We start from the raw sequence: 14,418 nt of genomic DNA, 5'->3' as shown, positions 1-14,418 counted from the left end.
ATTTTGAAAAGCTATTTGAAAAGAAAGGTCCCCAAGCAATCAATATGAGAGAGGAAGGAAAAGAATTTTACCTGTATGCTCACCTTTTGTCCCCTATTCTTGTTTGCCAGATTTTACTCCATGGGAGTTAATGGTCCTAGGCTTCAGGGTGGCATTCCCTGGCCCCCATAGAATGCAGCTTCCATGCCCTACCATGGCAGGTGGAGCCAGCAATTCTCTACCTGTCTGTAGTGCAGCAGCCAAGGGGTGGGCTCCGTTCGTTCTACTGGAAGTTGCAGGTCATCCTCAGGCAGAGAGGATCGTGGAGGGTAGGATAAGCAGTTGAGGTTGCTGGAGGTGGTGGAACCAAGGGACTTTTCAGGAAGCGTGTACAATGTATCCCATACGGCAATGTTGTCTTATGTTAATACTTTGAAGAATTCTACTAGTGACACTGTCAGCAGATTTCAAGATAATGTCCAGTTTCTTTCCCTTACCCCTTTCCTCTGTGCTGATGTTACTGAGCAAAAAGGGGCTCTTTCACGTGTGCCTTGGTGTAAAACCCAACAATTAGTGTTGAGGAAAACAGGTCTTTATTTACAATATTCCAAGAGGGGGTGGGGGTGCTGTGAGCACTCCTGCTCAGAGCCCTGTTCTCCCACAGGACCCAGCACTTCCCTTGCTCCCCAAAAGGCTATAAACCAAAACCATGCCCAATAGTTCCCCATCCCTTATCTGTCAGCTCTCCTTCAGGGTCTGGGATATGCTGTTATCAGCTACCGTATAACAGTCCAGGAAAGCGTGTGCCATGTTACAGTGGATAATGGTAAAGTCCAGTAAGGGCACAAGTCCCAAGAAGATCCTTGCCATATGTCCCGAGTTTCAAAAGTTCACGATTCCAGGCTTTGGAGTCCGCTGGAGTTGGCATGATTAAAGCAGCAGCAGGCTGGCTTTCTTACTAGCCCAGGCTGCATAGCCTGCCTTTCCTTCTTTCAGACTGCATGGCCCTGTACCCTTTCAAAGCCACAAGGTTCTCCCTTCCATTTCAAAACCACATGGTTCTCCGCATGCCCTCTTGCAAACTGCATGGTTATCCCCTTGCAAACTGCATGGTTCTCCCCCTGCAAATAGCTGCTGCCTTATTTTTAAATCCCCAACCGTGGCCTGTGATGCAGTGGGTGTGGTAACTGGTTCTGACAATTCACAGAACCTTGCACAGGCCCGTATGCTCTTTCTTCACCATTCTATAGTCAAAACCCCTCCCATTTCCTTGGGGCCTTGGCAGAACCAACACCACTTGCATAACTAAGACACTAGCTACCAGCCATAGATATGCAAAGGTATCCCCTAGGAAACATAACTGTGCTGTACTGAGTCCCATCCTCCCCTACCCTAACGTGGACTCTGGTGAATTTTAGGGACCCCTGTATTTAACACTGAGATGCCTCATCCCAGGCCCTGGGCCAGTTCTCACTGCAGACCTGTAGTCTAGGAGCCCATCTGTGCTGACCCCCTCTCTTCTGTGACATCCCTGCACTCTGAGTACCATTCCAGTGTTAAATCTGACAGTGCTGGCTCCTTATTCACATGCTCCCTCACTTGTGTTGTGTCTCCCTCTGTCCTGTGCGGTCCAGTAGAGGCATAGGATTCTATTTGATTTCTCAAAACCCAAGCTTGTTGTGGCCAGAGTCCCTCCCTGGGAACTAGTGTGCTCTTCCTGTCACCTACCTGTTGTAGGCAGCCCAAGGCCCGTCCAACAGGAATCTTGCCCCTGAACTTAGGATCCTGGGGCTTTTCTTGACTGTGGCATTAGCCGCTGGCATCCACCTGACCTACATCCCCTTTTCTCCAGGCCACGTACCTGATTATAATATGACTTCTGACTTTCGAAAATCAAAGACATAACTGCTGTCTCATTGATATCTCTTTCTCATCTTGCTGCGCTCCCCTGAGTGTCCTCCCACCATCAAGAGTTTACAGCTTGTTCAGTGACCAGTTTGTGTCCTGTCCTAACATTTGAGGGTTTTGGTTGTTTTTGTTTTGTTTTGTTTTTCTGCCAGTTCCAGGTCCTTTCTATGCTGCACTTTGCAATAATGAGACATGATTGTGTCCAGTATTATCAAACAAAATATGCTTTAAGTCAAATAATTTTCTATAACATAGTCAACATAATTGTAATATCCAAGACTTGTGTATATTCTTTACCCTCATAATTTTAATATGACATTTTTAGTTAGATAAACATCTTACTTTGACTTTATCACTTTATATCTATGGAGATAGAACCTGCCAGCCGAAAAAAAAGTGAGCTTTCACCAGTGTCTTATTCATTCTATAGCTCTTCAAAGGTGAACATACACTAGGCAACAATATATTTAAGGAGGCAATTAATAAAACATTGTATAAGCCTTTCCCCCTAGTTTAAGTCCTAGAGAATGTGCTGTTTATTGGCTTGCTAATAGCTCATTCAAACGAATTTGCACACTTAGTAAATCAATCTATAATGCCTTAAAAATCAACTCCTCAACACATTTTATTCTTACTATAAGACAGTTAGAGAAAGTTTATGGTATTCAGACTTGAAAACGCAAAAACACGAAGTTAATTTGCTTTCAGCAATCCCTTGCTTCCTTCCCCATGGAGGGGTTAATTAGAAAGTGAAATCTTATTTCAGTTCTTTTCTTTTGGAAATCTTATCTTGTTAAAAAATTTTATGAAAATGAAAACTTCTTAGTTAAAATACTGTCAAGCTACAACTCCATGGTAGGCTCTCTGTTAATTTTCCATTAAATAATCCATGAAGATGTATAAAAATTCAAAAATTCAATAGCAATGGAAAGAAAAGATAACAGCCACCCATTTACATAAATTCTATGAGGAATTTCCAATAATTATTGAGCTATTGTGGCCTGATTGGAAAACACATTTAATAGCATCTGCTGACTCATATGCAATTAAAACATAATTTTGCTATAAAGAGCAAACCATTTAGTCCCATGATGTGTCTTTTTCTCAGAAATTTATTATCTACACTTACCAGAAAACTAAGAAAAAGGTGCCTCCTTATTGCATGCCTCCTGGTATATAGTAGGAATTTAAAAATATTTTTGTAATGAATGAATATATGTGAACTAAGTTCTAAGGTGTCCCTTTATTACTTGTTTATTTGTATCCCTCTTGAAAAGACAATACCCCTGGACTTCAAGTGACTATAACTGGAAGGAAAAATGTGGAGGAACATCATTCTACCAAGGCTGTGTGGGATCTGGTGCTGGTGGCAGAGATGGGAAGTCCAAGTTTTTTGCAGTGGATGTTATTATTGGTGGGAATAGAGTTTATCCATTCACAGGAAGTTAATGAAATTTTCTGAAATGTAAATTTTCCCCTAGGTTATTTGAAAACTGCTAGTTGGATGTCAGAAAAATATTCTGCTTACATATAATAAATATATACATTTCCATACAGGAAATTGTCCCATGGGTATGTGCATTGAGCTATGTCCACATTTAGACCTAAGAGATCATTGCAAAGTGATAGAGGAATAGAACCCTGTACAGGTGACCATCTAGGAAAGATAACCCTCTACTATTTATAGGAACTAGGGAGAAAAGAAAAGGCAGAAGCAATTTTTTTTTAATGCTGGAAGATAAAAGAGTGACATCTAAATGGGTTATAATGTAACAATAGAATGACAAAGACATGAAATTGTGAAAAACAACAAGAGAAAAAGACATTTTCAACGGAACAAAAATTATACTTAAAGCAGTAACAATGGAAACCAGAAGAGAATGAAATTATACTGCTGAAGCAAATTAACTGTCACTGTAGAATTTTAAATCCCAGTAAACTATCACTCAAGAGAACAGTTGAAATAAAAATATTTTCAACCCAACAATGAAATTGAGAGGATTTAAAACTCACAGATACTTGCTAGGTAAAACAAATGGAGGATCTACTTATGGGTGAAGGAAATTGAATTCAGAAGAAAGAATTGGGATCCGAGAGCAGTGGTTAATAAAATAATTGGTAAATGTGGGTAAATTTCAGTGAGCATTGGCTATGAAAATAATAAAAACAAATAATTCAGGTAGTATAAAAACAAAGAAAACTCAACCACTAGACAGTAATATTAATTTTATAGGGAGTGGGTTATTGCCATTATGGGCATGTAAAATTCTCATATTTGGAGGGAACAGGTCTGAGCTATTTTAAGACATTTTATATAAAGTATGAATGCTAAAAATTTGGGAAAATCAAAAAATATGAAAAAAGAATGTATAGTTTCTAAACCAGTAAAATACATAAAAGGAAATAAAACTTGACGAGCCCAATAGAATAAAAAATAGAGAGTAACTAAAGAAAAGATAGATATAAAAGGCGATATTAAACACAAATATGTCATTAATCAAGATAAATATAAACCAACTAAACTATAAAAGTTGATATTTTCTCAATATAAAGTAATGCAGCTTTATGCTGTTTAAAAAATTACCTGGTAAGATATCCAAAAACATATACTAAGTATTTACAAATCAAAACATAGCTGACATAAATATATTAATATTTGAATAAATAGACTTTAGGCAAATAAACATAATGCAAAAATGAATAACCCAATGTTCAGGAAAATTTTGGACTTTTTTCACTGAACCACATAATTTCAAAAGGTATAAAGCAAAAATTGGCAAATATGGAAGAGAAAATGAATATATCCACAATTAGAGTGAGAGATTTAATTATACATCTCTCAATAACTGAGAGATCCAGCAGACAGAACATTATTAGTAAGTCCCTACTAGACCTGACCAACAAAATAAGATTAGGTTTTCCTGTACTTTTTACGGCTAACTTGGCTGTGTTGGGGAAGAAAAAAAGGTAATTCTTGCCCTTTGTTTACTTTAGTACTTTGATGCCTTTCTGTGGCCTTTTTCCTGTGCTTTAGGCCACCTGTGAGGATATACAGGTACTGCCATTCAGCAAAATCTGACACGGAACCAACCACAGAGCAGTCTTCTCTGCTTGCAGATAATTAGACATTTCATGGGGTGAGAAATCCAGTGGTCTGAGCCACTGGGAGCTGGTCAAGGACAAAAGGTCACATGCCATTCTCTTAACATCTCCCAAACTCTCCTTTTCCTTCTTTGATTCCTACTTCCTTCCTTTATTTTGATGCTCCTTCCTTCTTTTTTTTCTTTATCCCTTTCCCAACCTTTTCCTTTCTTTCACCCTTCAATATTATATTATTTTAGATATTCCTGGTGCTAGAAAAATAAAGTAGTTTAGCCTTTTTTGAAGTGATAAATTCCATTTTAGCCAATATCTCAAAAATTGAACCTATCTGTAATTAGTATGGGTCTTTATCATTTTAAATTATTGTTATTTTATTGAGTAGTACAATAAATTTGACAATATAAGCAGCTCACCCATTTTCAGAAAATGGTTTTTGGGAGTAGATGATATTATAATACACTTCTACTAATGAAAACATTTCATAAAATAAATCAAACACACCCAAATATTTGTAATTGCTGAAAGCATTTTTTTACAATATGAAATCTATGGCACACTTCACATTTTTTATATTACATGAAGAAACTCAATAATGAGCAGTTGTTAGTATACAATGAATCTATCACTCTCTTTACCAGAGTATTTGTGAGGCAGATGTGCTGATCAGAATATAGTAAAGTAACTAAAATGGGTAAAATTCCACCTAACATGTGTTTGTCTTTTTACTTGTAAAATAGAAAAAAACATCTAGTCTAAAACTTTGCAATACTAGATGGGAAGTGGGATTGGCAAATAAGCTAATAAAGTCTCTGAAAATATAATTACTCATACATGAATTTAGAACATATAAATATTATAAATTCATTTCTATAAGTGAATTCATATAAATATACCTATTCACTCTCTTGATACCTCATCTTCTGAATTAAGAGCTTCTGACTGTTGTTTGCCAATAATATACTTAAATAAGTAATTATAGAAGTTAATGATCAATTCACTATATATATTTAGTCACTTCCACATTTCTGGTGCACAAAGAAACCTAAGAGATCAATTAATCAAATTATATTCTATGGAGCCCTAACATTCTTTTAAAGTACTTTGGTTTGGCTATAGGGGGTTTGTGGATGTAAATTGAAGCTTCCAGTTTCTCATCCTACTTCAACCAGATCAACTCTACATTAATTTGTTTTATATGTTGAGATTCTGTCTTAGGTGTGGTTCATACACAAGACCCCCAAACCAAAAAATAAAGTGCTTGAAAGCTACTAATTCAATCTCACTCTTTGACTTTTAACAGATTAAGAAATTGCATTCTTTAGAAAAAAAAGTTCTAGCCATGAACAATGTGGCTTAGCTGGTTGGGCATTCTCCTGAAGAGCTAAAGGTCACCTGTTCGATTCCGGGTCAGGGCACAAGCCTGGGTTGTGGGTTGGGACATGTATGAAAGGCAACTGATTAATGTTTCTCTCTCACATCGATATTTCTCTCCCTCTCTTTCTCCCTCCCTTCCCCTCTCTCTAAAAAGTAAATAAACAAACAAACAAAATCTTTTTAAAAAATGTCTAGGTTCTTTGCCTAAGGTCACACAGTGCAGGAGAGGAACTACAACTAGAAAACAGGATTTTAAACTCTCAGTAGATTGCTTCTTTCACCCTACCATTTTCATACATGTATCTTCCTTTGTAGTTAAGAGGTAGATTGTTTCAGTAAAAGCCCAAGTGGATGGTGTCTGCCTGTATGCATTTTTTATGTAGTCTTTCCTCCTTTGCTGACCTTGGTTTTGGCTGCATGACGTGCTTTGATCAATGGATTATTAAGGAATGTGAAGGAAACAGATATTTGATAACCACTTGTATATTAGAGCTCTCCTTCTTTTGCTACTGGTAATTCTTCTGTACTATATGAAAAATACTAGGCTCATCTTATAGAAGTTTAGAGAGCTTATGGACAGCATTTCCAGTTGACATCCCAATTCATGAGTGAGTCCATCTTATACCACATGAAGCAGATAAGCTTTCCCAGATGAGGTGAGGTCACAGAATCATGGGCAAATAAATTGCTCTTTCTGTAAACCAATAAGTTTTGATATAGTTTGTTATGCAGGGAGGGATAGCTGACCAAAATAGCAGTATTGACATTGTTATAACCGTGACCTATTCTATGATCTGAGTATAGCATGTTTTTAAGAGTTGTTTCAAAAACTGTAGATTACCGTGACTTCTTCTAGCTAATGTTATGTAAAATTAAGTATTCTTTCATTAGAGAGATTCTCTCTTATGTTCCTCTATTTTCCTCAGTGACTGTAATCTGATAAATTTAGATATAGAGTCATACCTCGGTTCTAGCTGGCTTCCAAACTTGACAAACCCTGTACTCATTGCATTTTGACAAGAAAAAAATATTTCAGTGCTTGGCGCTTACTCAGGACTCATTGCATGTGCTAGAACTTCTCTAGTCATGACACTACCCCACGAGAGAAAATGATTAATCATTCAGTACTTGTCTGTTTTGGCATTCCTCATAAGTTCTGGAGGGAATTAGCGACAGATACTGAGGTACCACTGTAATTGGTTATTTTTTATTACAGAACCCTGGCAACTGCCACAGTTACCAGAACCACCTATAAAGAAAAGTCCCCAGGTGAACTACATCTGAGGAGAGTAGGGATGGAAGGGACAGGTCCAGAATGTCTTTAGTATTTGTGATGCCCAGGTCAAAAGTGTATATGGAAGCCCACATACCATATGTCTAAATTTTAAAAATAATAAATCAGACTAAGAAAAAGTTAAATAGAATACATTCTATTATTTCACATTGACAAATGTTGTCTTACACGAAACTGAAAGAGCCAAGTTTGAATTTAGAATTATTGGTCTCCTCATAGTTTTGCACTAGAATATGACAGCACCAACTAGCTTTACCCTGGCCCAGTGCTCATCCTGTTTTCTTCTTTCTTTCAACTCTGACATGTGCTATAATGACTCTTGTGTACAAATGTGTGGGTACCTCAGTTCTCTATTGGTCCACACCTTCCCCTTAATAGTCACCTCTTAGTTACCCTTCAATTCCAGGAGTCTCACATTGGGAAGAGTCTTGTGCAAGCACTAGAAATGGGATCAAAGCACTTTGAAGTGTGAATAATGGTATCCCATGAACTTGGAACATGGATGGGACTGGGGTCCATGTAGGCCTGCCCCATTGTGCTTATGTACTCCTTGCACATGTAGAGAGACAATGTCAGAGAGGATTCAGAGTAAGGCCTTAGAAAGCATGAAGCCCAGGACAGGAAGCTTTCTTTCCTGTATTTAAGGTTGTATGTTGGGTTGGGGCACCCCATACTCTGATACCACATCTTGGGATTGGTAGTTTGAGAAGTGATCCCAGTAACTTTGAGAAAGCAAGAGACAGCAAAGAGATGCAGCCAATTCAGAGAGTGTAAATGAATAGTTGCCAAAGGGGAGCTCTAGGAGTTAGTGGAGCATTCACTTGAGTTATTCTAACCAAAAGACAAAGAAGCTGGGTTAATTTTTTCACCAATAAGATATGTTATTTGTTGAGGACTGCAGCTGTAGGCATTAATGGTCACTTCTGGCCTGATACGTGTGAGCTCCCTCCTGTAACCATTGTAAATCCTCAAGAAGAATGTCACAGGTTTCCATAAAGCTGTTGACCTGCAGGGAGGATTTAAATGAAAGAGGACATGGCAGGTCATGGATAGCATCTGTTATAGTGCTGAATTGGAAAGGACTTTGAGAAAATATGTTCCTAAAAGAGAACAATACTGTGGTGGCACCATGTGGCCAGTACAATTTCTAAGTTTCTAAAAATCAAGACAGTTTCTGCCTCTACTATTTTACATCTAAGAGAATGTGGATGCCAGCTGATGTATACCTTCATCTAGAAGCCACTTCTGTTGAGAATATATGATAGTATTCCTACTGATGTTTCTGGCATGACTCAAATTATATCATCTGTTTAAGAAAAACAAACAAATACTGTTTTTATCAATATATCTTCAATATAGAACAGTCTTTTCTATGAATTCCACTTTATGATAGATTTGTTTTTGGACTTGTAAGAGAGAGGGGCCAGCACTGTGCATTCCTAGGGTCTTTGCTCATGAACATATCATGAGTTAGAAAATGTACACTTAAAAATCTCCTGTTAACAAATTTTACATACCAAGAGCTCACTGGATCCAAATGTACAAAGGGAAGATGTTTGAAGTATCATGGAAAAGTGCAGAAATAAAATAGAATTGGTAAATGAAGAAAAAGAAGAATGTCCTTGACTTTCACTTTTGACTCAATATCATTAGGAAATGAACATTTTTAGGAAAAAGGGAACAGGGTATAACTTAAAGCTTTTGACAGAAGCTTTACACTCTAACTTGTGCATTTCAATTATTGTTTATTATTAACTGGCTACTTATTCTTTATTTTTGATGAAAATAATAATTACTGTTAAATTGCTTAAATTTCCTATTCTAAGCAGTTTAATTTTCTTTAAATGACCTAATCTAAGAATTTTCATGAAAAAATGAGGTTTCATTATTTCTGTAACAAAACAACAGATCATTTTTATCAAATCATTATCTCACCTGTTTTGTTCTAATAATATTGCCACAACTCAAATACTTCTTCCAGAGTGAAAGTAATCAGTGAATAACAGATGATAAAATGTGCCTGGAGTCCTTATGACAAAAGGAGATTTTATTCTAAAATTTTATTTGTACTTGAAAAGTATGGAATAAAAGCAACAACATTCTGATGGACTTATTTCCTCCTTAGACCAGCTGAGAATCTTGCAGTTTGGTTAGATGTAACATCAATTTCCAACATGATCCATCAACGGTGTGTTTTTATATACAATATATAACATTATATATAACATACAATACATGGCATACAGCAATATACAATATGCACTATATGCTATATAATTAATATATTTTATAATGTATAGAACATGTAACATGTAACACACACATAAATCTTCAATTTATTTGAAAAACGATTTAAAGCAGTTATTATTCTTTCAGAGCTGCTGATTTTCTTGGTGTACAAACTTCAGTGTGTTTGAAAACAAGTTTGCCATTTTTAACACTTGTGGAATTAAGTGTGGGTCAATGAAAATTATAATGAATTAATGTCATAATAATTGCCTGGCCCATTGGTTGATAAGCTTTATTTCTTGGTTTGAGATAACGTCTTTGCAGAATTAGGCTTTTAAAAAATAATTCGTGTTTCATCTACTACGTAAGTACTTTGGCATTAGCAGTGAAATTTGTGTTATATTCTTATATTGCATCCTGCTCTAGCATTGAGAGATTTTTATAACTGCTTTCTCATTTTATGGAGAATAAGAAAGTGCTGATCTTCTGAGAAAAGTAGTATTGCTTGGAAGGTAAGGACGAACAGAGATAGCATACCCATCATAAGAAATAATATTAGCTGTTAATGTAAATGGTACAACAAGGTGATATGAAAAGTATTAATTGGACATGTCTCTTTGTCCTACCCTTGGTTATCAACTAAGAAAAAAATTATTTCTGTTGGTCAAGTTGCAAATTATTTTGATTGTTATGGGACAGAGTACCTGTAGGTCATAGAAACCTTGGAAAAATAATGCTTGCCAAATATTCCATATATCTATCTTCTTTCTTAGCCCCCATTTAGTTAGATAGAGCCATGTAACTGGTTCTGGCCAACTAAATGTAATGTGTGATATTTTGGGGCTAAGCATTGAAAAGTGAGTCCTTGAGCAAAGTTCTAGCCACCCTACTTCCACTGACCTGTTGGAGAAGGAGGAGAGGTATTTTTGATGGTACATCTTCCACAATGTGGGTCCCTGAGTGACATTATGGAGCAGACCCTCCTCTGACCTATGAATGACCTGTCTGTCACTGACAAATAAACTTGCTTGTTATGCCCTGAAGATTTGAGGTAGTGTGTTACCTTGGCATAAACTAGCCTCTTCTAGGTTATACAATTAAATACAATAATATTAAATATTGCTTTACCCCAAAATTAATTTTAGGATTTATGCCATTAAAGTAATTAAACTATTTTTAAATTATTTTCATAGTTCCAGGTGGATCTTTTCCAGTTCCTTTACAATTTGCTCCTCTCTATTCTGGACGCTACCCTTGTAAAATTTTGTTGATATCAAAGTATGATGTGCGTCTGTATTACGTTGAAGGTGTGGTGAGTGATGAAAATCCAGAGGCTGGATTTAATTTTGAAACACCTGCATTTAAAGAGCTTATCCAGGAAATTCCAATAGTAAGCATAAACATTTTTTTTGTATTTTTCTTAATTTCCACTGCCACCATCTTAATTAAAGTCCTTCAAACTCTCATCTTGAACTATTACTGATTTCTAAATGCATTATCTCTTGCTGTTTGTTTCTCTACATTGATGTCAGAGTTTTATGCCTGAATATAAATGTAATGTGTTACTCACCTGATTAATCACTTTGTGTAAAAAAAATTAACTGAATCTCTTTGTGCAAAGAAAGTAACTTTAACTTCCTTAACTTGTCATCAAATTCCCACTCAAAAGCTATGCTTTCTGGCTCCACCAAGCAGAGTTATGGTCTCTCTGATCACTCTGCTCCAAATTCAGTTGTGATCTTGACCTTATTAAGGTGATTTCATGGGATCTAAGAACAATGTATGTAGCTTGGCTATCTATTACTCAAAGTGATCATATAGCATAGAATAAGGTAATTTAATTGTAAAGAACTTTGTATTTTTTGACTGATAAGTTGTCTTTTGTTGTTTTTTTTTAATTATTAAAGATATAACAGAAGTCTGCTTAAAGCACAAAAATTTGCTCTGATGAGATATGTAACCTTTTCTATGTAAGCAATCTAGCAGTTAGAACACGTTTTATCACCCATTATTAGGAGTAAAATGTGTAACCCCGAGACCATTTTATCATTTAAACCATTAGTAAGTCCAACACTGGAATATTTCGTTAGATATTAATTAATCCACAGATCTACCTGTTAGGCAATGCTCCTGTATGAAACTGAAAGAACATATAGTCATCCTTGTGCCTTATAGTCACACTTTTGATAGTTTTCCTTAACAAATATGACTTTCAAATGGTGATCCTTAAAAAATGGAATTAAAAAGACAATATATAATTTTATGAAAAGTACCAAGAATATGTAATTCAACTTCATAAATATTATCTTTCTGATATTTCTCTGCCTCTTTTATGCTTTTTAGACTAATAATACCAAGAAGGAATGCAAATACCGAGCAACTATAAAAGGAGAAGGTTTTAGTGGACCTTCTGATGTGTCTATTGAGCCAGGTGAAACTTCAAACTATCCTCTCAAATTCAAACCTGTTTTTCAAGGAGACGTTACGGTATGAACTTTTTTTTTAAAGATTTTATTTATTTATTTTTAGAGAGAGGGGAAGGAAGGGAGAAGGAAAGGGGACACAGCAGCAACCCAGGCATATGCCCTAACTGGGAATCAAACCAGTGACCTTGCGGTTCTCAGGCCGGTGCTTAACCCACTGAGCCACACTAACCAGGGCATGGTATAAACTTCTTGATTATCTTTACCCAGTATTAATGTGTCAATAAAACAGTGTATGATATTAACCTATATAATTTATGGTAAATCTTTTTTCAGATAAGTTATATTTTCATGAATTTGATCATTTGTGTTCACTCTGCTAGAAACTCTAATAAGTGTTTTAACTTGAGGGATAAACATTCTGAAAATTGCAATGCCTTGGCTGCCATTACTTATATCTGGATTACTTTTATATAAAATGCTTAACAAAGTAAAATCATTGCTCCTGTTGTTCTTATTCACTAAGGAAGTTGGGATTTCAGAAATTATTTCCTGAAGACATGTTTATTTAACAAGGATATAAACACACATATACTTGCTATGTAAGAGAATGCCTATCTAAACTCTATATTTAGAAAAAGTAAAGGAAATAATGAGGTTTTCACAGGAAATTCATCTTATTTCTTCAGTGGAGGTATTGTACATTACCTGGAAGAGTCAATGGCTGATAACCCCTTGAATGCTTATTTCATTAATGAAATTCAAGATTAATAGGATAGTAGAGGTTGTATGGCATTCAACTGTGACTCCTGTAGAGCTGAAATTTGGTTCATTTGTCACAGGGCACACTTACTCTACAAAGTAAAAGAGATGGTGCGGAGCATATCATTGCCTTGAGAGGCGTTGGCAAAAAACCCGTGGCCTTGGAGCACATCGTTGCAAACTGTAAAGTGGGGATCCCAGAAGATAGAACCATAATTGTGCCCAATTTTACAAAGGACATTGTTACATATGAGGTAAGATTATTTTTTAGTAGGAGTATACTGAGTTATATGAAAAGGTGAAGCAATGATTCTAGAGAATGTTTAAAATTCTACTTTTTATTAATCTAACAGCTGTTGAATTTCTTTGCAATTATAAAGCTGAAATAGTTCTATCAAGTTTTATTTCTAAGTATTAGTATGTAATCATAAGACATATTCAAATCTTATTTGGATCACATGTATTTTCACTTGAAGAAATTGTACATGATAATAAAAGGTATTTTTAAAAGGATTCTAAAGAGGTTTTGAAATTTTAATGTGAAACATATAAACACATTTAAAACATGTATTCTATCATTTATCAGAATGAATGATGATGAGAATGTGAAGAAATGCCTACTTATTTGCGTGTTTCTTTTTATGAAGTTTTGCACTTAGCTTTCCTGGCTTGATTTGTTTCAGCCAATCACAAAATAAATTTTCCACTCTCCACTCCGATATTTATCTACAAATTGTTGTGTGCTCAATAGAGTCCTTAAAAGAAGTTTCAAATATCTATCCATCACAGGTGCCTGAATTCAGTTTTAGAGGTTACTGTCAAAGTTCGGAAATTCTCTGGATTTACCTTCTTCTTTTTTTTATAATCTTGAAAAATATGTGCTTTGGTATTTGTCTTCCTTTTTTGCTGGATTCCAGATGGAGTAATATTATGAACACAAATCTTTTTGTCACTCTTCTGTTATAACTTCAGTGTCATCTCTTCCCTTCCAAGATGCAGTACATATTCCTCGAAGTGTCTTTTACTGTCCTTCAGAAGCTTATCTACTCAGCGTCATCTCTTGCCACTTTTGGTTCCAGCAACACTTAGGCCTGTGTATACAACATTTCCTTTTGCTACCATTGGAAATCTCAATCCAACTCCCTACCTTCCATGTCCCTGGGTTTGTATAACTCCTTTTCATTGTCTAGGGCAAGCCCTAGATGCCACTTTTCCAAGAACCCTTCCCTAATCCCATAAACCTGGAATAGATGCCTTCTGTACCTGTCTCACCATTATACATGCCTCATATTGCTATTGCCTATTGTTTATTCTCCACTACATTATAAACTGTGAGAAAAGGGCATG

At 35.9% G+C, this 14,418-nt stretch overlaps 1 protein-coding gene across 1 annotated transcript in view; it reads left to right on the top strand.

Moving 5' to 3' along the window:
* CFAP47 (cilia and flagella associated protein 47) overlaps positions 1-14,418 on the top strand; it is a 360,991-nt gene that overhangs the window by 239,132 nt on the left and 107,441 nt on the right. Inside the window, exons 45-48 of the mRNA XM_090264123.1 lie at positions 111-308; positions 11,080-11,276; positions 12,230-12,373; positions 13,152-13,325. Coding sequence (XP_090120249.1) covers positions 111-308; positions 11,080-11,276; positions 12,230-12,373; positions 13,152-13,325 — 713 coding nt within the window. The remainder of the gene's footprint in view (positions 1-110; positions 309-11,079; positions 11,277-12,229; positions 12,374-13,151; positions 13,326-14,418) is intronic.

The sequence above is a fragment of the Furipterus horrens genome, unplaced genomic scaffold (genome assembly GCF_987537825.1).
Source record: "Furipterus horrens unplaced genomic scaffold, mFurHor1.1.pri manual_scaffold_17, whole genome shotgun sequence".
NCBI lineage: Eukaryota > Metazoa > Chordata > Mammalia > Chiroptera > Furipteridae > Furipterus > Furipterus horrens.
Note: the sequence above shows the minus strand (reverse complement) of the source record. Positions and strands in the feature narration are given on the sequence as shown.